Below are 26,461 nucleotides of genomic sequence, written 5' to 3' on the forward strand. Positions count from 1 at the left end.
GTTATCCATGATAATGAACCATTCTTTGATATAGAATGAAAGATGTAATGGGATTAAGTGACCAGATGAACAAACCAAACAAAGTTGAAGTAGAAATAATGCATATTATTAGCAACAAATATAAATAACCATTGGAAGATCTCCCATAGGGTTATGATAGATTTGATTTTTCATCACTTTCAATTTTGAAATCAGGACTGAATAAAGTTCTGAATATTGCACTATAGCATAGCCCAGTCTGAGAACTCATTACTTGAACTATTGCATGGAAGTTGGTACTCTGTGTCTGCTGAACTCCAGACAAGATTATCATAATGTTCCCTTCTGGCTGTGAAAATCAACGTCTCTGTCATTTGATTTTTTTTTTTTTTTTTTTTTTTTAAGGGAGCAGGGATGTAAAAACAGTGTATGGATTGGTTTTAGTTCTCAAGGATCAGTGTATAAATAATAGCTAATTAATTCTTAGCAAACGCTTCTGAAAGTATTATCTCCATTTTACAGACAGAATGAGTTTCAGAGACATTGAGCTGTTAGTCGAAGTTCATGCAGTAAGTAAGCAACAAAGCACAACTGCCAGCAGTCATTCCTGTCTACTCTGCTTGTACTATTACAAGTATTTACAGAGCTTTATCAAATGGCTGTAGAGACATTTCCTAAAAGTGCCTCCTGTAAACTTGTAGAGAAACAGAGCAACATTATGATAGCGTCTTCTTTCTGAAGAACTCAGCATTTACATGCAAGCATGTTTTCAAAGTACTCTCAAATGGTAGATAAATTAGTACAGAAGGCAGGGAAAGTGAAAGATAGGGAGATCCTAGCTCCTTTGTCTTTCCACTCCTCTTTCCTAAAAATAATCTGAAAGAGTGGTTTTGGTTGTAGAGAAAGGGATTAATAAATAGCAGCAAGATCATGGTGTCTGCACTACGAAAACCAAGGATACTAAGAACACCTGCCATTACTGGAAAACAGTAATGTTGGTGACAGAGTTTTATACTCCGATGCACTAAGTGCAGGCCTTGACAGGGAATGACATTGCTGAGTTTGTACCTGCCTCTCAGAAGCACACTCTAGTAACAGACTCAACTTCTCGGATTGCAAAGTTTCATATAAACAACCCAGTAGAGTTCTGTAAAAGAGACACAAGAAGCTTTGAGACCAGACTGGTGTACAAGGAACAAATGCTGTCCTGAAAATTATATATAAGCTTTTTGAAAAGTATCAAAATGTGTGAAAATTGTCAAGTACATCACTACTAGAGAGGAAAAGAAACCAAGGACCACACTGTGTTCCTCTGTGCTTGTCCTTCTTCTCAAGGTGAGAGCTCCCTTTGTAGCCCAGAAGTCAGTGATCAGAGAGCTGTTGCTGGTATTATTTCAGTAATAATTGAAGTTGTGTTTAGTTAGTTTGGAAACACATTCTTCCTGTCTCTTTTTCATTCTACAAAGATGTAGCAAAAGTAACTTTTGTCTATTAATGAATAAAACCTCATAACTCACTGACACAAAAGCAGTTTTTATTCTATCTATATAACCATTTCACACTGATTTTTGTATTCTATTTCTTTTAATGTGAATCAGTCATTAGACAACTTTTGGAACTAAGTTGTTGATTATATTCTCCATTTTGTAGAATACATTTATATTGTATGCAGGAAAATTTATGTTTTACTGTGTAGCCAGTGAAGAGTAGCAAGTTTTTAATTTAGTTTCTGTCTCTCACTTTGTTTGACTAACCACAAAAGGCTCAGATTTCTAATTTAGGCACCCATGTAAATACTTGACTAAGTGCTTAATAAGTATTATTTTATTTTTACAACCCCATAAAACAAGTGAATTTTTACTCCCTATTTTATATGTGGAACCGAGACAGTGAAAGATTAAGTCAAAACTACATAACAGTTTTGCATGCCCAGGAAACTACTAAGAGACACTAGAAAACTTTTTGCAACTTGTTTAGCATCACGTGAGAAATGCCACAAAGAGAATCCAGGTCCTGTGCTTTAGGGCACACTCTATATGTTACCTTCATGGAGAACAGTCCTTTCCCATCTGGCAGTCCACAGGCTTGGACACTACTCATGTTTCAGTTTCCCATGCAAATAAAGGAACTATCTTAAAGTCATCAGTCTTACTCATTATGTAACCCCAAGTTATCCCTGGAGTGGGCCTACCCTGTGACCTGAAATGTCTAACATTTAAAATCTGTTTAGTTTATTTAAGACTAAGAACAAGGTAATGATTACTCCCCAGTGTGTTAAGAAATTTTTACTGATGATGCAATTAGTTGATCTTGACAGCAATGATGTAACATTATTCGATGGCTGGAAGGTTTTATTTTCACAAATTAAATCTAAGTGTAAATACTGGATCTTAAATCTTGGGAACAAATTTCCAAAGACAAGGATAGACTTTCATCAGCAAAAGTTTCCAAATCAAGCTCATCTGGTTTTGTTGTTGAATGTAGATATGGTTAAAAATTTTAAAATTACCCCAAAACCTCAAGGTACTGCAACCTCAGTTGTTTAGGGTATCAGGATAGATAATCACAATATTTTCTTTGAGTATTATATGAATCTCTGGGTAATAAATAGCATGTGATTATGGAAATAAATTAATATCATAATGTTATTCAGGAGTTCATTAAGACTCTGCAGGAAACATTACTTCTACTCACAGTGTAGACTTTAGAATGCTAATGTTATTTTAATATTTTTGGTGTATACTTTAGATTTTAAGAAAATCTAAAATTTTCACCATTTTGTGTCATCATGAACAAAATCTACATGGTTCAGCATAGGGGTTGAAATCTCTTGTCCATTACGCAGACCTGAAAATTATCTACTAACTTTGTGAATATCGGTAATAAAAGTTTTTCCTGTTATCTTTGGTGTCAACACCAAAAGGGAATCAGATATTTGCTGCTGAGCTATTTGGCACATATCTATAATATTATGCTCAATTACAGGATATGGAGAAGCTTGACTGCTACTGCCTTTGCTGTGATGCCATCTGTGATAAAGTAAATTTTAACAGTATCCATATGTTTGCATCCTCTTGTTCTTGAGTCTACAGGTTAAGGTAACAGGGTCATTAAGTGGATGTCCTGGGTTGAGTGAGTGGCGGGGTTTTTGGTAGTGGGGGGGGCTATAGGGGTGGCCCCTGTGAGAAGCTTCTCGAAGGTCCCCCAGCTCCAAGTCAGCTCCACCTCTGCACCAAAACTAAGCCAATCAGATGCACCTCTGTGATAGCATATTTAAGAAGGGACGTGGTGAGGAGGAGTCAGACTTGTGAGGAGGAGTTGCGGCAGCTGCGTGAACACCAAGGTCAGTGGAGGAACGGAGGAAGAAAGGAGGGGGGAGGTGTGCCGGAGCAGAGACCCCCCTGTATCCTGTGGTGAGACGGCAGGGCGGCCCCCCCTGCCACCCATGGAGATCTACAGTGGAGCAGACATTGATTTATGGCCTGTTGCTCCTGCTCAGAATAATCAAGGTTCTGTGCCCGAAGAAGGCCGGGGTCTCATGGGAAAAGGTAGGCCTGCTGCTGTAATTCAGTGCTGGGAGGATTGCAGCATGTGGGGGAGTCCCACGCCAGAGCAGCTCGGGAAGGGCTGCAGCCCATAGGAGGGACTCCAGTTGGAGAAAGTTGGTGAGCCATGCTGGAGCAGTGTAAGGAAATGCTGTGGCCCGTGGGAGAGACTCATGTCGGAGAAAGTTTGCGGAGGACTGTCTCCTGTGAGAGGGGGACCACTGACGTGCAGAAAGACGACTTTACAACCAGTGATGTTATAAAGTAGGTATGTTTATTCAGCACTGGATGCACGGGGGATCGCTCCGCCACTGCGTGCGTGCCCTGGAGCCAAAAGCAGCCCCCTTTTATGATGCCAAAGTTACATATTCATCAGTCTTAATACATATGCATTATAATTCCATGAATAGGGAAGGAATATTACAATTAATTCTGAGAAATCATTAACATATCCCCTACCCCAAATCCCTCCCCATCGTGCCTGCGCAATGTCTCTTGGTGGTCGTGGGCAGGGGTCTTCTGATGAAGGCTCGTCGTCTTCTTCACTGTGTTCGCTAGTTGACCCTTGCTTTTGCGCAGACTCAGTTCTGTAGTTATGCACATCTCATCCTTCAGGCCTTGTTGGATGCATTTTGTTGCTAACTTGTAGCTCCTTTATCTTAGTGGCTCAGTAGTTCCTTATTTCAAGGACGATGGTGGGCTCATCCTGTTTTTCTCTCATTCATTCGCAAGGGAGTTATCTAGTTAATGTTTTCTTGAGAAACAATCTGGTTAATGCCTCTTCATTCATACATCACCACGCTGGAGCAGGGGGAACAAGTTCCAGCAGCTCCCCCCACCGCAGATGGCAGAAGCGGCAGCACTGACTGCACCCCCCATTCCCTGCCCCTGCGCCACTGGGGGAGGAGGTAGAGATATCGGGAGCAGAGCTGAGCCTGGGAAGAAGGGAGGGGTGGGGGGAAGGTGTTCTCAAGATGTGGCAATGCTTCTCACTGTCCTACTCTGTTAAGTGTTGTTAGTGTCTGTAATAAATGTATGTTCTTTTTTTTTTTCTTTCCCTAATGAGTATGACTTTTGCCCATGACCATAATGGGTGATTTTCCCCTCCCAGTCCTATCTCTAACCCCAAGCCTGGGTCATTTGTCCCCTCTCATTGCCAGAAGAGAAGGGTGAGTGAGTGGTTGCGTGGTGTTTGGCTGCTGACCAGGATCAAACCATGTCCATAGATATATTGGGAAGAAAACAAACAAACAAACAAACAAACAAAAAACCCTCAGTCTATACACATGTGCACTCTCAGATGTCCTACCTCAAATATTCATGTAATATAAATTTAATAAAGGATTGCTGTTCTGTCCTGGAGAGCAGTCCTTAGCAAAATGCATGGGTAACTCAGTAATATTTCTACACATAAAAAGGTATGAACAAATAGTATATATGAGAAGTATGAGAAAAGCAGTTAATTCTTGAGTGTGGTGTATGAATAGGGTGGAGAGGTAGTTCTTCCTTTGTTTTCAATTTTGGATTTAGGCTTCATTACTCAAAGTAAATGAAACAAAAATAATATCCTAAAATAGTGCCCAAGGAGGAAAGATTGTTTCACTTGCATGCTGTTAATATTAACCATGTTCTGGAAACAATTACCATGTTGATGTGAGGGTTTTAGGTTTTAGTTTGTTTTTCTGTGTATGAGTTTCTTGGTTCTATGTTTTTTTTTTCAAAGAAAAACTACAAACTCAATACACCAAGTTAAAGCTCAGTGACAGATCTGAATATGAAACTCCTATTTGTAGTTTTTATTTCAAGTATCTGATATTATATCCAGGGTATCATATCTCATTCTGTGATTCATTAAATTCTCTGTCTTCTAGTTTTAAAAACTTTTTCTAGGAATCACAGTACAAAACTGAAATCTATAGGAGTCATCTGTGAACAGAAGACAGAATTATCCCTTAAAGATTTATTGAGACTCCTGTTAAAAAATAAGTGTTCCTATAGATGAGATCAAGTTCTTTTTAAGTACAGTAATGGTTAAGCAGTCTATAAAATTTTAGCATATTTTGTTATAAAAATCAGTAATGTTAGGTTGCAGAATCATTTAGTTTTGCTTGGAGATGTGAAAGGGTAAAAGGCCACAAATACAGCTTTTGGCATTATTATTTGAATGTAGTGATAATAACATCATATTATACATCTAATTATGAAGCATACATGATTTGAATACGTTCTTAGCATACAAAGAATTTGAAACTGAAAGTAAACCCCCTAGGAATCAGCAGAGAATTTAAGGGAGTAATGTGATCAAAATTATGGGTCTGTTTAAAAAATGCTAGAAAGTACTTTAAGCATAGAAAAGTTGTGCATTCAGTTATAGTAAAAGCCTGTTACTAGATGTTCCTTACTTTGAATATGTGAGTAGTTTTTCAGAAATTGGTTGTACTACACTCATAACATAGGTAACTTACATAACAGAGATGCATGGCTGAGGGAAGGATTTGCGTAACTGCACTGAAATGTATAATTTCCTGATATCACTGATAGTAGAATAAAGATCGTATGAGCACAGAGTACCATCAGCAGCATTATAATGTTCAGTTTATCCACATGTTGTCAGTCCTGAGTTCTTAGAAGCTCTGGTCATTTTATAACCATGAGATTCAGCACCTGTTGAAGGTATCATTTGAAGGTTTCATCATCTGGGATAAGGGAAATACCAGTTATAACTTTTAATTGTTTTCATATACCAGTTTTCTATTTGGATGCATTACTGTGTGAGATGATTATGAATGATGCTATGGAAATGTTGTTTTGCTTTGAAGATGTTTGTTTGGTTTGGTTTGGTTTTAAGGAAAGAGTAGATTATGCAAGCTGTAGTATTACTGATTATGCTGTCCAATAGAGAGAATTAAGTGGTTTTTCAAGCAAAAGACTACTGTTTCTTATCACCTATTCTTAGTCCATACAGCACTAGGACATGAAAGTACAGAAACATGATAAAACTGAGATAAAATAGACCAAACCCAAATGTGTTGATTTCTGACCCATCCCATTTTTTCATTTTGCTTGCAATTGTTCTCTCTTTCTGCAACCAGTTTTCTTCCCAGGTGTTGTTTTTAACTTTTTTTTTTTTTTTTTCCCCTTTCTCCTTGAAGTTAATGTTATAACTTTTTCCTTTACCCGATCCTCTTATTCTTGCTGTTTCAGCTTACATCATACATTTGGGATGGATTTTCACAGGTATCAAGCAGAGAAATCTTTTGGCAGCAATGATGTATTTTTAGAGCTTGATCCCATTTTCTCACTAGGTTGAGCGGGTTTTTGGGGAAAATGTTCATATGGTAAAACATTAATGCATTTTTGAAACATCTTGGTTTATCTGAAATCCATATGGTTTTCACTCAGCTTCTACAGAACTGGTATATGAAGGGAATTTTTCCAGGGTCCCTGGATTTGGACTGCCCTGCTATGCCAAACATCCCTCCACAGTGGCACTGGCCAAGAGCTCCCAGCACACAGCCTGCCCTGCTCCTCTCCTCAATAATGCAGAGTACTGAGAACTCAAGTGAAGAACAAAGTTTTCCAGATTTTCTTTGCTGTGCAGGCAGAGGGCTGACATCCATAACCGAAGTTGTCAACTTCTGAAGTTTGTGATCTTTCAAATTTATGGAAAAGTATTTGGTTTGGAATTTTGAGGATTTTTCTATAAAATAAGTATTTTAAGGTTTAGCCAGCTCCATGCTTAACTCAACTTGGAGTCCTCAAAGAAAGCCCAGTTAGGTTTCCCACAGACATCTTCTGTCTGTCTGCAGATGATTCCATATTTTATTATACCACACTTTTATTAATGTGACTTTATATGCAAATCCTGTTTCTGATGATAAGAGCCATTTATAGAGCTATAATACCATGGAACATAGACTCTGTAGTGTTTTCACTATTGCTGTGGCAAAATAAAGCTAGAAGCCTAGACATTTTTCATAAATTCAGAACTATAAATTATTCCCTCCTTTAAAAGAGAGAATAAAATGACAATGGCAAAATATAACTGTCAAGAAATATAATGGGAAGTATATAATTAAAGTAATGAAAAAAATTGTTAGTAATTAAAGAAAGTTATTAAAAAAATATTTGTTCTTCTTCCTCTTAACTGCAAAAGATCTACCATCTTACTATTACATGCATTGCCCTATTTTTACATCACCCTAGAAAGGACATACATTGAAGTAATTTTAATACTTGTCTCTGAATAAATCATTAATTTGGATGAAGAATTCTTCACCTGAATTAAGTCAGATGAAGAATTATTTTTCCCTTTTAACAAGTTAGGTTCTCTGGTATATATGTGAAGATTTTTTAGGGTGAAGTGTGGTTTTTTTAGTCTGTTTCACTAAGAGTTAAAAGATTGAAAACGTCTTTTTGTTCATTTGGTTGAGTATTTGACCAACAGTTCTACTTTCTTTTCCTCTTTGGTTAAAGTATAAAAACTGCTACTGTTGTTACCTTAATAACATTTCATTCAGTCTTGAGCCTTCTTACTTTGGAGACATTTTTTTTAATGCTGAGAATTTCTTTTTAATCCTTTATTATAAAAGATGATCAAAGCATTTTCCCAAAATGAGATTTTGTATTGTACTTACTGTATCCTTAAAGTTGAGAACAGAATGGTATTTCAAAACTGTCCTATTACAGGAAACTAAACACATTTTTGTCAGTTTTACTTAAACTATACCATTAAGCTGTATGTTGCTTTTCTTCTATACTTTACTACAGTACTACTATAAACTTATAATTTAGCTTTAGCACTCATAATTATTGATTAGAATATCATTGTTCTGTAGATACAGGAAACAAAATTGAGTCTGAATCTTAACTTTTCCTAACTTCTCTTCCAAATTTCACAAAACCTTATATCAGGTTCTTTGTTTATCCAACGAAAATTATACTGAATGTCTCTACTGTGTCTCTATGTACAGTAGTGTGGCTGAAGCATATTGATAAAGCCAAAGTGATTTTCAAAGATTGTACAGTTTCTTTTTGCTGCTGCTTCTGCTGAACAAAGCTCCTGTGCCAAAGACTTCATTTTTTTTTTTCCTTTTAAAAAACTTAATTAATGGTACCATTAAAATATATTATCTGTACTATAAACTTGCCCTGGTAATTTTTTAAAAACAGTTGGAGCTGAAAAACTTTTACTCTTAAGGAAGACAGTTGCAAAGCTCTTAGTGATTCCTTTCGAAAACTCCATTCAGCATGTTCAAAAGCAGTGTTTAGAAAGGATTTAGGGGCATATTTTCTTACCTTTCTTCTTTTTTTATTACTTTGCTGTCCTGTGCAGCACTGCCTTTGAGAAAAGTGATATTTGCTCACAACATTCCCAATCTTTTTGTTGCAATGTGAGCTGAAACATAAAGTAACTTACAGAAGTCAATATCCAATACAAGAAGAGAAATGACATGCAGAATGGAGCATTTCAGAGTTAGACTGGTAAGACAGTGCTACCTATTTTACAGACAAGTCAGCTATTTTGGTCATTTTTCCAGTTTGGGCTAAAGAGAAACCATGTTACCTGTAAAAAGCAGATATCTGGCAACAATACTTAAATGAGTTCATGAGATTAAAAATCTGAAAAAATTTTTATTTTATACAACTATGTCCACCTTTTCCTGAAAAATAATTTTGTAAGGGAGTTTCTTACTGTAAATTTCTCTTTTTTTTTTTTTTTTTTTTTAGGCAAAGATTCAATTCCTAATTTTTAAAAAATCTCCTATTGGAAATGTGGATCTAATTTATACTTTTAAATCTTATTAACCTGTTTGTTAACCTTGACAAACATGTGACTTGGAAAATTCTATAAAATTAATTTTGAATGAAAACCTGCCTTTCTGAGTCCATGTGCAAATCTTGGTCAGAAAAGGAGATTTTACAGCAACAGTACATAATTCACAATCTCCTGTAAATTGATTTTTCAGCCTTTCAGTGATGGATTTTGGCCTGATGTTTGCATTATCCACAGAGCATGAATTACTGTACCACATTTATCTAAATGAAGTCTGTATTTAAAAGATATTGTTCTGCTGGAGACTAAATGGAATACATTTATATAATCTGAAAAAGTAATGACAGACTGTCTTATTCTCTATTGACTGTGTTCGTGAATTCAGCAAAGGTTACTGGATCATATACAAATTGAAACCTTTAAAATATCAATCACCTTCTAGTTTTGGCTCTAATTCTTTCTGACAAAGGTCTGGTAAAGCACAAATCACAGCACAAAATTTGGAGAGCCACAGAAAATCATTCTGATTTTGAAAATAATTTTTCATCAATCATTTGATCAAATTATACAGAAAATATCATGCCCTCCTATATTTAACTTCCTTTACCCCTAATATTTCCAGCAAATTAAACAAACAAACCAACCCCAAAACCAAACAACCAGCAAACCCCCACATTAAGAGTGTTATGGTAAGATTATGTCAAGTACCACAAAGTACTTAAGACACGCCCAAAGAGAAAATGGTCTTGAAATATGGAGCATCACTTTGCATGCTCACTAAAATATATATCTTTAAAGGATCAAATCATTTATTCCCTTCATGAAGTTCTGTGATTCCTAGAATAAGACTAAGAGAATAGGCAGCTGTTCATTAGAGGGTTTTGTTCTCATTCAGTGTATGCTTTTCCTTTGTTGTATATTGTCTTCTACTGAGCTCAAAAGGCAGAATTGCTAATTTCCTTATAAACATTTATCACTTGAATATGTAAGTGCTTCATAGACATTAATTAATGTATCTTACAAGCCCAGCTATGAAGAGTGCCATCATCATCATTTAGCACATTAATAGATGCAGTACAGAAAAAGTGACATGAATGTAACTGTTAGTATATGTCATAATTTTTTGAGTCCCCAAGGAAGGGATCCTGTGGATCTTCCTTACATTTACCACCTTGATCTACTATGCACTGTACAAAATAATTGTTCATCTAAAATATCCTTTTGGAATAAATAGTATCTGAGTACATAATTAGGTATTGCTGTATCTGTATGCAAAGGGATGACTTAAATTTTGTCTCTTTCAAACTTTTGATGGGTATATTTTGCATAGTATTCCTTGCAGTCCAGTTGTTTATTTCTTTGGTTTTTGTCCCACTATGGGTATTTATTATAGGATTTTATATGGATTTATTGAGATGGCAACTCTGTAGATACTACTACTGAATATTTCTTTCTCAGTAACAAAACCTACTTTTTTTGACGAGCATGCACAAAAATGTCTTATTTTCATAGGCTCTCTAGTAATGGGTCACCTTTTCTCTGCTCATTTATGATTACTCTGTTGACTATTACAAGACAATAATTTTTATTGAAAATTACATATGAAGAGGTGTGAAAGTTCCTGTGAAATTGTTGAGAATAACTGAAAGATAGTCTTTAACATCTGCCGTCAGTGAATGAATAGTTTGTCCATAAACTGACTAGAGAAAAAAATTAGTCTATTATGTTAACTAATAGGCATTGTTCACTTTTAAGCTTGATGCTATGAAATATTTTATCAGAAGGGACAAAGCTACAAACCAAGTGTTAAATATTTACTTCATTGATTTTCAAAACTCCCTTGAGATTTCTTGTGTTTTTTCCTAACTTCCAATGTTTTATTAACCAAAAGTAGGCTGTGCTGTGGGTGACAGCTTTAACCCTAAGGAAAAAAAAATGGACACTCACTTTCCAGTGAGTAATACATCAAAAATAAAGTAAGATTTTTAAATTCTTAGAAATTTGAGACATTGACATACATTTGAGAAATATGATCATTCTTTCTTGGTTGGACACTTTTACTAGCATGTTAATAACTGAGTAACAGATTAATGATGCAAAATAAATTACCCTCTTACCTAGCAGCAGCTGTTCCATGATTTCAACATACCTGTTGTGAACAAAGAGGTCTCAATGCTACTGCTTTGGTATTCTTGTGAAACATTGTAAATCAAGTGTTAATTTGGTCACTATCAAGGAAAGATTTAAACCAAACTTCAATGAAACCTAGACATTCAGAGGACTTCACTATCTAATATTTCCCTTTGGAACCAAACCTTCATAGCACGCGAGATAGATGTAATACAAAAATTTTCTATTTCTTCTTCTCTCCCTTAGGCATTTCCTGGAAATACAAACTCTGATAGTGTCGTCCGGCATGATTTACAACATCCAGTTATTGCTCGTTATATACGGATAGTTCCTTTAGACTGGAATGGAGAGGGCCAAATTGGATTAAGAATTGAAGTCTATGGCTGCTCCTATTGTAAGTTTTTCCATGATCATCCTTTCCCCCCCTCCCCTAAATAAAAACTGGTTTTAGATCTAAGATTAAATCTGAATTTCAAGTACTTTTCACTTAGATAAATTAATATGTGCCAGGATTTCTAGTTATTGCCAGGACTTAATGAAATATTTATTGTAACCTTAACTCTGAGTTGCTAGTTCGTTCTTCTCTGGAAGATGCAACATTGGAATTTTCAATAGTGCTTTGAAGATGTTCGTTTTGATCTTCATAGTTTCTTTTACAGAAGACTTTGACTATTACATAAGCTTGAATGGACTAGTTGAGGAAAAAAATAGTATTCAGACAAATGTCGTTTTGGGTCTTGAGGGTAAAAATTGGCAAACAGGACATAATTTATTGCCTGGTGCTAGAGCAAATAAATAAGAATTCTATCAGTAGCTTGAATTGTCTAAATATGTGGCGTGTTTTTCAGAGGTTTTCCCTTTAGTATTTGAATATGACTTTAGAATTTCTTTTGAAATCTAGATGAACAATGGTACAAATGTTTCGGAAGTTAAGAGCAGAACTGATCATGTTTTAAGAAAAGCAAGGGTGGTTTCTAAATGCCCTTCTTGGAATTCAATCCAGAGCTTAAAGAAAGTCTGAAAACCTAGAGAAAATTAGGTCTCTGATGTCCTTTTTCTAAGTACATATTTTTTATGCAGTATTCTGGCTTTGTTGGTATTTTAGCTGGAAGGAGCTATGTGAGGTTTGTCTTTTAATAACCTGGTGTTGGAATAAGTAAGAAGCGCACATCTGGAAGTCTCATCCATTGACTTCACTGGGTAATTTAAGGTATATGAGAGCCCTATGCCATCCTAACTGACAAAAAACAGCTTGTGATTTCAGTTGTTATTTCAATTTGGATAGATATTCAAAAGGATATATACTTTAATTTAACACCAATAAGAACCAAAAAGAATATAGTTTTTGTATTATTTTTCTTACTTCCTTGCAGTGAATTAAAGCCGTAATTAAAAAATGCATATTAAGCCACAGAGAATTTAGCAACAACTGCAGTATCTTAGTAGAGAAATCAAATCAAACTTGCTGTGGTGTTGCGCTGCTATTCTGAGAATATCCACAGGTAGTAGATACATTTGTAAAAGGACAATAGCATATCTGTTATCTGAGGAACCATGGGTTATTCTAAATTGATTCTTACTTAAGGAGAAACTGAGATTCTGAAGTTTTAGGTACTACTGTGATTATTCAGTACATGGCTCTTAGTAAACAAGTGTTTATACCATCATACTGTTAAAATATTTTATGTGCTGTTTTAAGTATACTGCACACTACAGCATGGTTAATTTTGCAGCATGATAAATACTTTTAAGTATGCCTTTTTACTTGTACATCAAATGCAAATTCAGGTGTTTGATACAAGAAACCAACATCTAGTTTACTGTGAAATATGATCTTCTTTAACAGAAATAATGTAGCTGAATCAAACAATAAAACTCATGATCTTTGCTGCAGAATTTACAGGTAAAAGTAGTATTTTTTTCTTTTGATTAAATGGATAGACACAGTACTGTAAGTATGCAACAGGATGCTTTAAGAGGTTTAGTGTAAATGTGAGAAAAAATAAAGCACAACTTGATGACAAAATTGTTTCAGTTGTTTGAGGAAAAGTTTCTTCCTTGACAGACTTTTGGAGGAGAATAAAAAGCATCTGCCAAGGAAACAATATATGGAACTATGAAAAGACTGATAAAATGTGTGCACACAGAAGAGCTGAGGTGTTCAAACATAAATTTATAGTATTACTGAGAGGGTATTACTGGTCTAATTGTATTAGAAATTATTTAAATGATTGTTGGGGCTTTTTAATGTAAGATTAATAATAGTATTTTACATTTTTATGTGCATAGGGACTTTTTTTTTTCCAAAACCCTCCTGAAATGCAGTGTGGTTTTTACATGTAGGATTAGGGCTGTCCCCAAAATGCTATCAGTAAGTAGCAGCAGGAGTGTTGAGAAGAAAAACTCAAAATTCACTGTGTTAGCAAGGAGGAAGGCAGCCATTTGGTATGACTACTGAAACAAGAGAGTGTACAAATTCCTAACTTGTCTTCAAATGCGTCATTTGGAGCCAGGTGTATAATGCTACATCATTCCATGTAGACCTGTCCTTTGGCAGAGGCAGTTTTTAAGTTTATGATTAGAAGTGCATATATTTGCATATAAATATAAACACTGTCATTAACAAATGTGATTTGCAGACTAATCCTGCTGTCATTGAAGGATCTGGCCATTTAAATAATCAATAGTTTTCAAAGCCTGATTAAATTATAGGCTTCTAGTCAAATCTGCACCAAAGTTTGGAAACATTACCCAAATAAAAAGGCTGCCCAACATATATCAATCATAAGTTTATATATTCATATTGAATATATTCTTTTATTTAGATACTTTAGGGAGCACATTTTCAGATATAAAAATCAAGTATTTTCTCACAGTGCAAGCAAGGTTGAATGGGGAAACCATACACTTCGTGACTACAAAATCTCCTTCCTTGCACATTACTGCAATGTAGTCATTAGTCTCAGAGTGTTAAGAAAAACACTTCCTCATATTAAACTTCTAATTCAAAAATCATATCATTAATTGCCATATTTTCTGGTTCCTATTTTGTTTGGGCGTGCATATGGAATATACATTTAATTTTTTTTTTTTTTGTACCAGAGATGAAGTCCATGTTCTTCCTTGTCCAATGAAGTAGAGTTAAAAAAGAGGTGTGATTTCCAGAGAGGGATTAGAGCTCACATATGTTCCCTAGAGAAGTTCATAGCATTACCAAATCTTCTCCTTTCAGTTTTGTTTTATTTTTCTTGAAGTTTGACATCTGGTCTGTCTCTGAAACTGCACCTTTGTATTTTCTGTAGAAGAGATCTGTGGGGTTATCTTCTAATAGCAGAGCTCATAGAAGTCACCAAAAAGGAATTAGGGTCTCACTCTACAACAAGATTCAGAATGAACTTTGTATTTTTATCTGTAAATAAACAGTGTCATCGAATTTAGAAAAATATTTTCATTCTCTGTAGGGCAAAACTGGCTGTCTTATTAAAAATATATTAAATTATTGGATTATTATTTGATAAATAACTTGTTAATGGCTATGTTAATGGAGATCTTGCAGAGAAAAACAAGCTTGGAAAACAGCGACAAATGAACTATTATATAACATAACACTTTTGTTCAACAGGATTTTTAGCTTTTATTTTAAAACTATCATTTTCTTACTCTAGAAAGAGGAAAAGGGTCTTCACACTTGCAGTGAAATCATTTATCAAAAAGCAAGTCACAGAGAAGAAAGTAATATAACCAAAGGCAAAATATCGACTGAATCAGTTAAATTAAAACTGATGGCAGATGTTTATTAACGCTCTTTTGGAGACTGAGAGCAAAGGCACGTGACATCTTCCCCCATGTCCACATTTATGAATTTTTGAGACAGGCAATAAAGACATGGCATCTGGAGGCTATGATGACTGCAATATAGTACATTTTACTACTGATTCATGAAGATCATAATAAGCTCCTGCAGGATCATTGCCATGTGAATAGTTCTCTTAATCTCCATCCTGTGGCAGATAGATGCCTACAAAAATGGCAATAGCTATACTATTGCTTAGTCTTTGGCTACGCTTTTCAAGATAACTGGATGAGGCTTTCTGGGTCCTGAAATCCTGTGAGTGGAAAGCACTCACTAATACCTTTGTTCACAGAGTTTTTTTGATGTGACTGTTGATTTTCTGACTGAATCTTTTTGATGCAGTTTTACGTCTGAGGGTGAGAATCTTCAAATTCCAGGTGATTCAGTTCTGAAGTGTAGGATATAATTGAAATAAATCACTTGGAGATTGCAGAAAGTCATGCAAATAGTCAATATACTCAAGGCAAGTAGGTAGCAGGAGCAATGATATAGCTCCATCAATGCCTGCAAGCTTTAGCTGTTTCCGTTCATTGATCAGCTCTGTTTGCTAATACTACTTAAAAAGCAGCATGACTGAACAAATGTCACCTGAGCTGTGTTTGCAGATCTGTTCATTTCAGTTATTAGCTATACTACTTGTACTGTGCTATGTCAAATGTTACTGTTTCAGTTTCCTCATTTTTTTTAGGTGAGACAGGGAAAAGAAAGAAATAGTAACCACAGTCCTTAAGGCTTTATGAAATCATGAATGTTTGGCTGGAAAACATTTCCTGTCCAGGTAGTAAAGTGAACAAAACCTTGGTCATGTAAACAAGTTCCAAGAACAAAAATAATGTTTGGAGATGCTGTTAAGGGATAAGCCAAGTGTATGTTTGTAAAAACTGATTACGAAGTATTGAAGGCTCAAAACTATGGGCTGAACAGATCTTTTGAGTAATCATTGGTGTAGTTAATCCTGTCTGCCTGAAATGACTTTGACTCAAGCCATTGTTTCCTTTGGCAGTTAATTCCACATTCAGCTATACTCATTGTTAGGAAATATTCTGTGATATTTGAAATCTCCTTTGCTTGATTTCATTCTATTAGCACTAACTATCCATCGCTCATTCACTGTCTCACATGGTTGCCATACATACTTAATGAGACACCTCTCTCCTGCCCAGAATCATCTGTTGCATCTAAAAATCAGAGAGACTATTTAAGGTGGATGACAAAGCCTCTATTATTTCCCTTTTGTGGAACCTGATCAAGTTTCACTTGACCAGATTCAATAGTATACCCTTGGCATTTTGCTTCACCAGTCTAGCATTTTCTAGAAAAAAAAAAAGTATGAGACAAAGTCCCTTGAAGTGTCATGATTGCTATTGGAACACCCTGTGCTGAATAAAATACAGCTCTATATGTATATAGATGTATCCATACCTATTTCTGCTATTACACTTTTGGTACCTATGTGAATATTCACCTAAATGCTGAAAATATTCACATAGTCCAGTAATCTGCATAAAGTATTCCCTGTCTCTTCTTATGACATTTTATTACTTATAATAAATGTGTCATTAAATTGTCTGGTCAGACTTTTCTGACCATCTAAATGGTGGAACTGCATAAAAATATTAACAAGCAGAAAGGAAAAAACACTTTGAAGTGTACATTTTGTAGAATCATGTTATCATATTTCTAGCAATTTTATTGAATCACTGTAAGTAATAGTGCTTTGAATATACAGGGATTCTAATGTGAGGGGAAAACCACAGAACTGAAACAATTTCTCATCAGAGGTTCCTGTGAACTGGGTAGTTTTGCTTGTGACAGTGGGTGGGACAGTTAAGAGTTCTGCTAAATATCCAAACTTTTTCCCCTTTTCCTCTTAAATTTCAGTATTTTTATACTGGGTAGTTCTATGTATATTTAAGTCATTGTGATTTTTAGCCATCATCTTCACATATTCTCTTTCTGACATTAAAAGTGCACGGCTGAATACTCACATCTGAACTAGGAAGAGTGAAGGAAATTAACTTTTTCTTTGAAAACTTTTAAAGATCTGTTTGAATATGTGCTTGCTTCTTTGTTAGCATACTTTCTAGCTTTTTGCCATGCAGGACATTTTTTTTTTTTTCCTTAAGGGTAATAAAAATGAATACCATTTATCCTCCATAGATTCTCAGTTCATGGTAGTCTTTAAACAGTAGAGTTTTGCAATTTAAGACCAAAAATGTCTTCTTTATAAGCATTCCTGGTACAGATTGTTTTCCTCCATCCCCTCTCTAGAAAGAGATGGTTGTGATTGTTTCTACATGCACGTTCATATATTTTGGCATAAAATTATGTAAGAACAGGCTTCGGTCCATTTATTACATTACCAATAACAAATATGGGTCTATTTTTGTAGTAGGTACTACTTAAAACTTAAATAATCTATTTCCTGCATTTAAAAATATATATATATATAAATTATTATTTATGTATTATATTAAAAACCTTACTTCTAAAATCAGAAGAATCAGGCTGAAACAGGAAAAAAAAAATCCAAATACCTTATTGTTTCATTTTTCCTAAATGAAATATTTCAGAAAGACATAAAATGAGTTTGTAGTAATGAAAATTCTTAAGAACATGTATTTTGTTCCTTACCTTTTTGTTAATCTGATTCAATATGGATTTTTTTTCTCTCAACTTTTTGAAACTGACAGCAAACTGAAAAGTCCATTATTTTCCCGTTTCTAGTTATAATGAGGTTACTGGTAGATATTTTCAAGCATCATGGCTTTGAGGATTGCAACAACCATTTTATTCTTTAGAGTTTCATTCGTTAGCTGGTAATGAATGTATAATCAGTCAGAAAAAAACAAGTATATTTTGTATGAGTACATGCCCAAGCAGCTTGTTCAATTGTAATCTCAGGCAGTTTTCAATTACACTTGAACATTTTTTTAATCATTCCGCACTTCCTGTAGAAGGATATATGTAGCTGGTTTGTTTGAAAAAGCTCTTTTAATTTTTTTCCTGTGGAATGGAGAAAAACTTGTCCCTGCTAAACAAACAGAATATATGGCTAAATATGATAAAATCTTACAGATTTTGTTTAAGGTTTATTAAAATGAGGTCTGTCTCTTCCCTTGTGGAAAAGAACAGACTAACATTTTCTAATGGGTTTTCCAGTAATTGCCCACACACCCTGCAGAAAGGGTCTTCATACAGTTGTCTGTAATCAGTTAATAGGAGGATGAAGATTTAAAAAATATCCTTATGATCCATAAACATCTGAAAAAATAGAAAACGGAAATAAAGTTACAGTATGTTTTTTCACAAAGTAGGGATGATAGCATTAGAGTAAATACAGTCAAGCGCTTCAATATAATCACAAGTCTTGCCTTTAGTCTTTTTTACCTGAATAAATGTTCATCAAGGCTTAAGCCCAGCATTATTTTCTTGCATTCTTGTTAGTGGTGATTTATCTGTTTGTCCATGATGACTTATTCACTACCGAAATCAGGTGAGATTCTTCTAATGAAACAAAAAACTTCAGCAGATTTCAAACTATAAGTCTTGGTTATGTGTCATTGATTTGGAGCCTGAAGGGCCTCACTCGTATTTATTTTCCTGCATGTCTAGAATAAAACAGATACAGTTACTTCCAGGCTTTGTTCAATTTATTCTGCTTTTTCCCTAAAGTTTAGATGAAGATGATGCATTTTGTATCTTTATTTTAAGCAAAATGGCATGGAGTTTTTCTATGAGTAAACTCATATTTCCTCTCTGCCAAAGGTAATGTTAGTGTTCTCTGATATGAAACTGCATATATTAAAGGGTCAACATTGCTGAGGGGAAATAACCAAATTTAACTCTTCATAATAATGCTTTTATAAGTTAAAAATGAGCCTTGGGAGTTATATGCAGTATATCCATATACTGAGTTGAGTTTCTGAACAAAGACCTGTTTTAAAGTTGGAATTCCATCTTTATGAGAATAGCTTTGGAGAATTAGGTCACTGTGATTCCAGATTTTCCCAAATCGTCTAAAACAGGGAAAATGTTCAGGTTTTTCCATCTCTTGTGATTTGAACCCATCTGGCAGCCAAACAACACACAGATGCTTGCTCACCTTCTCCCCCACCTGGAAATGGGGGAGGGAATTGGAGGGGTAAAGGGAAACTCATGGGTTGAGATAAAACCAGTTTAATAATAGTAAAAAAATAAAACAGTAACAATAATAGGAAGTACAAAACGCCAATGCAGTGTGATTGCTCAGCACACACAGACTGATACCCAGCCTGTTCCTGGTTAGTGATCCCTAAATACCAAGATCCTGCAATTACAATCCCAGAAGTGACAGAGAACCACCCTCCTTCCCAGATGACCCTCCTGTATATACTGAGCATGACGTTACATGATATGGAATATTTCACTGGCCAGTTTGGATCCAGTGCTCTGGCCATGCTCTCTCCCAGCTGCTTGTGCACCTGTGCACAGGCAGGACATGGGGAGTTAGAAAGTCCTTGAACTCTCAACAACAGTAGAAAACATAAGTGTGTTAGCAGTATTCTCCCCATACCAAATCCTATATGGAATCCAAAACACAGCACTATTCTAGCTACTAAGAAAAAAAATTAACTCTATCCCAGATAAAACCATCTCATAATGGTGACATGATAGACCCCTTCTCTAGTGGTCAATTAGGATTATCTTGCCCTTCGCTCGCTGCTGACATTGAGTGACCTCCAAGAGAATAGTTCAGTTGAAAGGTACCTGCAATAACCATCTAGTCCAACTGCCTGACCACTTCAGGGCTGACCAGTGATAAAGCATGGTTGTTAAGGGCATTGTCCAAATGCTTCTCAAACATTGACAGGCATGGGGCATGGTGCTCTGTTGGCACTGTCCATCCCACCCTATGCCTCTGATTACACTTTGATTTTCCTCCAGGATGTAACTGCCAAAAAACATCCTCCCCCCACCCTCCCCGGGTCTGTGTCCAGCCAGATCAGGTCCCTGGTCCTCCTGGCTGTGGGGCCTCGTGGCCGTCAGCTCTGGCGCGAAGAGGGGACGGCTCACAGGGCGGTCTCTGGGCTGCGGGGTTGGCTTCTGCCAGGGGCTGAGGGCAGAGGAGCAGCACCGGGTGTGTCCCTGGAGCCGAGCGGCAGAGGACACGTCGGGGACGCCCCGCAGCTGGGCCCAGAGCGTGGCCACCAAGGGCAGGGACAGGCCCCGGGGCCTCCTGGGCACAGGCCTCGCTCCCAAGGGGGCTGGGGGGGGAGGGGGCTGCGCGTGGGGGCCCCGTCACCCCCGTGTCACAATGGCAGCACCCGGCAACGCAGCCGTCACAGTGCCCCGGGGCAGGATAAAAGGGAGCGTCCTCCCGTGTCCCTGCCAGAGCTGGCCCGGGGGCAGCCCGAAGACATCCCAGAGGAGATCCCTGGGGGGAGGTGGGATTACCTGGGGGGGCTGAGGGAGGAAGACCAGGGCCTGGACGAGGCTGCTGCAGCGTCTCTGCTGCAAGGTCAGCTCTTATCAGGGCCAGCTTCAAAGCTCATCGGATGGATGGAAATCCTGCTTCAGCCTTTGGGGAACAGACGCGACCCCTCAGGAGATGAGAAGAAACACCAAGCCCTGGAGGTGCCCGAGGCTTTTGGGCCTTTTCAGCTGGACAGCCGTGGCCAGACCGAGGGAATGCCTTCTTGAGGAGCACTGCAGAGCTCACCATCCTCATCCCCCATGGAGCCAGGGGCAGCAGCCGTAAGAAATGGGATGCAGAGATGTTGCCAGGCCTCCCAGAGCTTTGGAGCACCCACTGGTGCCCTGCCAGGTACGGGAAGGATTCCTGCCCCCGAGGTCGATCAGGCCGGGGCCTTTTGCCACCCTGGGAAGCCCCCGAGGTGGCTCCAGGGTGAGGGAGAACAGGGCTGGGGCATCTCCTGGGAGGCGTGACCAGCCTGTGGGACGAGGAGCAGGTCTTGCTCACATGCTCAGGGAGCAGCCGATCGCCAGCAATGGGGTCAGGAAGGAATTTTCCCCCGGGGCAGATTGGCACTGGTCCCCGGGGGTTTTTTGCCTTCCTCTGCAGCATTGAGCATCACCACTTGCCAGGGCTCCTCCACTCCATTCTGGCTAGGTTACTGCCTGCTGCTCGTGCACCACGAAGATGGCCTCTCGTGCCCCGCAGCTGGGGGGAGGAAGGCTTTTTTTCCCCCAGGGTGGGATAGCAAGTGTCCCTGGGGGTTTTTGCCTGCCTCTGCAGCACTGAGCACAGCCCCTTGCCAGGGCTCGTTTGGGCCATTTTGGCAGGGTGCTCTGCTCCTGCTCCACGAAGGTGGCCCTCGTGCCCTGCAGCTGGGGGAAGGAAGCTTTCTAGACTCCCAGGGGGCCCCAGGGTGGCCCCGGGGGTTGCTGCTTGTCCTCCGTGGCACTGAGCACGGCCCCGGGTCAGGCTCCCGCGGGCCCTTTCGGCTCGGCTCTCGCCTGCGGCTCTCGCACCCCCAAGGCCCCACTCATGCCCAGGCTCTCTCGGGCTCTCTCGCCCACGGCCAGCTCGCAGCGGCAGCGAGCTCTGCTCTTCCCTTGGCTCCATGTCCCCGGGGGCTCTGGCCTGTGCACAGCAGCCCGGGCTCGGGAGGGCTCCAGGCTCGCGGCATCGCCCGGAGCTGCCACTTTCCAGCTCTCCCTGCCCCAGCACCAGCGCCGGGCAGGCACAGATTTGTTTTAGTCATATCAAGTCCAAATCTCCTCTGAGAGACATAGGTTTGAGCCATTCCCAGAGTTCTGGTACTGGGTCCCAGGGACACCAGTTCAGCACCTCCCTCCCCACAGCCCCTCCTCAGGAGGCTGTGGGGAGCAGCGAGGTCACCCCTCAGCCTCCTTCTCTCCAAACTAGACAAAACCCGAACCCTCAGCTGCTCCTCAGAGGACATGCCTGCCATCCCTTTCGGTATCTTCGATGACCTCCTTGGGATGCATTCAAGTACCTTCAAACCTTTCTAGATGGTGGGGTCCAGAACCGCACACAATACTCAAGGTGAGCCCACACCAACAGTAAATCCAGCGGGACAATCCCCTCTCCTGCCCGGCTGGCCATGCTGGGTTGGATGCACCCCAGGATGGGGTTTGCCCTCTTGGCTGCCAGGGCACAACCGCTGATTCCTGCTGAGCCTCCTGTCAGCCATCACCCCCAGACAGTGGTGCTCTCCAGCCATTCCTCTCCCAATTTAGACTTGTGTGGGGCATTACTCCATTCCAGGTGCATAATCCGTCATTTGTTCTTCAATTTTATGCCATTGATGATTGCCTGGAGCTCCAATCTATCCAAACCCCTCTGCAAGGCCTCTTGTCCCTTGAGAGTGACAACAGTACCTCCCAGTTTGGTATCACCAGCAAACTTCCAAACCATTCATTCAGCTCCTGCATGCAGATCACTGATACAAATATTGAACAGAACTTGAGCCTTGAGGAACAGCGCTGGTGACTGGTAACCAGCCAGATGTAGCCCCATTCAATGCAACCCTTTGAGCCCTGCCCTTCAGCTAGTTCTTCACTGTGAACCTGCTCATCTCACAAATGGACAACTAGTCCAGAAGGATGCTGTTAGGGACAGTACAAGAAGACTTACTGAAATGTAGAAAAAACACATCATCTGCCTTCCATTCTCTCACTAGTTGGGTGACAGTATCATAGAAGAATATCAAATTAGACAGGACTTTCCCTTTGTGAACCTATGTTGGCTCTGTCTGATGACTGTACTGTTCTTTAAAAGTGTTTGAATAGCAGTATGTTCTTCTCCATAATTCTTCCAGGTACTGAGGTTAATCTAACCGGTCTGTAGTTCCTGGGTTTTCTCTTAAGCCCTTCTTGTAAACTGGAGTAACATTGACTAGCTTGCAGTCAGCAGGGACCTCACCTGCCTTCTAAGACATTTGGTAGACCGAAAGGGCTCCTGCTGTAACATCTGCCAGCTCCTTCAGCACTCTGGGATGAATCCCAACAGGACCCCTGGACTTATGAACATACAGCTGATGCAGCTGGTACTTTACAGTGTCAGTGTCCACAAATGTAAAGTCACTGTTCATGCAGTCATGCTTCTCCAACTCAGAGGACTAGGCACCCCTATATCTATCAGTATTAGTGAAGACAGAGACAAAAATAAACATTGAATGTCTCCACTTTTTTTTTTTTCAACCTTATTTATCAAGTGACCATCAGCCCAGTGTTTTTCTTAGACCTCCTCTTGTTATTAACATACTGAAAAAAAACTATCTTGTTTGACACAACAGTGGCCAATTTCAACTCTACTTGAGCTTTGGCCTTTCATGTCTTCTCTCTGCATATCGGAACCACAGCTCTGTAAGCTTCCTGCAAAACCTGAATTCACATCCAGAGATCATACAATTTCCTTTTCCTCAAGTTCCAAGTGGAGTTCCCTGTTCAGCCAAGCTGGTCTTCTGCTCCACTTGCTTGACTTTCAACACAGTGAGATTGCCAGCTCTTGTGATTTTAAAAGGTGTTTCTTAAAAACCGACCAGCATTTGTGGACCCCTAAGCCTTCAAAAACAGTTTTCCAGTGCACTCTGCTAACTAGCTATCTGTTTCTCTTTTGAAATCCAGGGGGTAACAATCTGCTTTGTTTTCCATCCCCTAATCCTCACTCAGGGGCTCTCAATCACATGATCTCTAAGCATAAGGACTGTACAGTCAAATGTCCGCCTTACATGCACCCCACCTGCACTGGCTGTCCTGCCTGAACAGCCTGTAGCCCTCCATCCCAGCACTACAGGCCTGGGACTCATTCCACCAAGTCTCACTAATACCAGTGATGACATAGCTCTGGGACCAATATAATGCTTCCAATTCATCCTGTTTGTTTCTCATACCGCATGCGTCGGTGGCCAAGCATTTCAGATGTGCTCTTCAGTGCTCCCTGGAACAGCATAAATGCTCATAATAGTATTGCCACCTTCAGACAATGCCATGCCAACCCTTGGATTACCTTCAACTTCCCTGATGGCACCCCCATCCAAGAGGGAACACTTACCTTCCTCTCAAGACTCTCCTAAAGGTACAACTAACTAGAGAATGAAATAAAGATCCCCACAGTTACCTGCTGATGTTTATCCAGCCCAACAGTTCTCATAACTGCTAAAGATCTGTAGGAAAATAGGCAGTCAAATTATCTTCTGAGGATGTTTCAGGTACCAGTGAATTATATTAAAAGACAACAAATTTTCAGCTAGACGAAGTAACCCCCTAGATTCAAAGGCTTTTCTTTGTGATTTTAGTCTATGCTTTTCTAAGGCTGTCAGAAGAAGTTATTAATTCACAAATGGCAGGAAAATTGTCCCACACAACATGTATGGTAAAATATTATTTCTATTCAGATGCAGCCCTATTTATTAGATTTGACAAGATCTTTTAAGCTCCGTGATGCTGGAGCACTTCTCACATTATTCTGAGCTGCACAGAAAAGCAGTGGAATACTGTTTTCCTCTTGAATATTATTCAAGTTGTTATTTTACTGTAATTACTTTTGAGTATGGTTTCGTCTGGATATTTAGATGACATCATAGTTTGTACATTGAACTGTTATCTTGTACAGATATCACCTAATAAGTGCCTGATTGTATTTGGTGCAGATTGAAGTCCTTTAAGCAACAATAGTTTAGACTTTTTAGTAATGTCTTTATACATCAGAGATGATTAGAGCTGTATGGTATCCTCTCTTGTTTTAGTGCATGTGATATTAGTAAAATGGATATAGAAATGCGAAAAATAATTTTATCTGCATTTAAAAGATTAAGAATTTATGGACCATTTAGAATTCGTGTATCCTTCAGAAATTTGCAGTGAAACTTGGTAAAAACTGTATGAAAGGATTTCCTTAAGTATGTTCATATGTTTACACAGTATCAATTACATTTGAAACTCTGTTTTAACATATGGCAAATATTCAGTCAAATAACTATACTGAGAAGGTATAAACTGAAATGACAACCATAAGCAAAGACTGAAAACTAATGATTAAATTTGGATGTAATCTTTGCATATGTTTTTACTGCAAATTGAACTCTGAAATCTAAATTCATTAAGAACATGAATTTGTGGTATATGGCCCATAAATTTATACATATATACCTATTTCATGTACTTAGTATGAGCTGTTTCTAAATAAACAGAGAAGCCATTCCTATGCCATCTAGAAATTTAGAAAACCAACTTCTTTACAAAAGTGTTTAGCTATTTTATAATTTAAAATTATATGTTTAAATAGTGAAATTTTAAAAAGCATGAATGGATTTTGAAAATGGATAAAAATAAGCAAATTTTTGTACCTTCTTAATTCTGTATACTCATCAGATTTTATCAGCTAGGATTTTATAGTTTCATATTGATTATTGCTGAAAAATAATGAATAGCTTTATATGGGATGGGGTCCCACAAATCCTCAGTAGAAATTTCCCTTCATGGTAATGTTTCCAGGTCAGTAAGGTAATTGGAGTTTATTTCTTTCAATATGGACACGTTCTTTATTGCTTTTTTCTCATAGACCATATGTATTTAATTGTCTTCTTGCCTTTTAATAAATTGAAGAACTTGTGAAACTGGTTTTCTAAAACCACAGCTATAGAAACATCCTTAGATGGGCAATAATTTCCTTATTTAAAAAAAAAAAAAAAAGAATTGGTTAGTAACAGCCAGGATTTATGTACCAAACTTGTACACATGCCAGCTGTGTAGTGATTTGCTTTGGTGATTCAATTTGTTTAGCAGAGAATGAGTTCCTCTGCTTAAGCTTACTAACATCAGCAAGAAATATCTTTTGGTTTCTATGAACTTTGGATTAGACCTTTGACTTAAAATTTAAAAACAAACAAACAAACAAGCAAACACACAAAAAATCAAACCTGGGGTATTTTGTTAAGTGGTAATGAAACATTAGAGAGAAGCAAACTTTCAGTAAACATCTACTGCTCAGAGAAGGTAATTACTTGTTTTCTTTAAGGTAGAATGTTTCTGTAGTTGTTTGTGGTGTAGGACATTGGCAATAGTGTAATCTGAGAAAAGCTTGTTGAACTGCAGTGCATACTGGAAGGGAAACAGGTAGTGGGGATTTACAGTCATAAATTCAGCTAAATTCTCTTGCATTACTGGTGAGTTGTGACTTTCATTTATTCAGCTTATTGATGTCTTACA

General features: G+C 38.2%; 1 protein-coding gene across 1 annotated transcript in view; it reads left to right on the forward strand.

Moving 5' to 3' along the window:
- CNTNAP2 (contactin associated protein 2) overlaps positions 1–26,461 on the forward strand; it is a 1,392,626-nt gene that overhangs the window by 519,225 nt on the left and 846,940 nt on the right. The window contains exon 4 of the mRNA XM_042806379.1: positions 11,677–11,824. Coding sequence (XP_042662313.1) covers positions 11,677–11,824 — 148 coding nt within the window. The remainder of the gene's footprint in view (positions 1–11,676; positions 11,825–26,461) is intronic.

This window comes from Tyto alba, unplaced genomic scaffold (assembly GCF_018691265.1).
Source record: "Tyto alba isolate M040663 unplaced genomic scaffold, T.alba_DEE_v4.0 Super-Scaffold_46, whole genome shotgun sequence".
Classification (NCBI taxonomy): domain Eukaryota; kingdom Metazoa; phylum Chordata; class Aves; order Strigiformes; family Tytonidae; genus Tyto; species Tyto alba.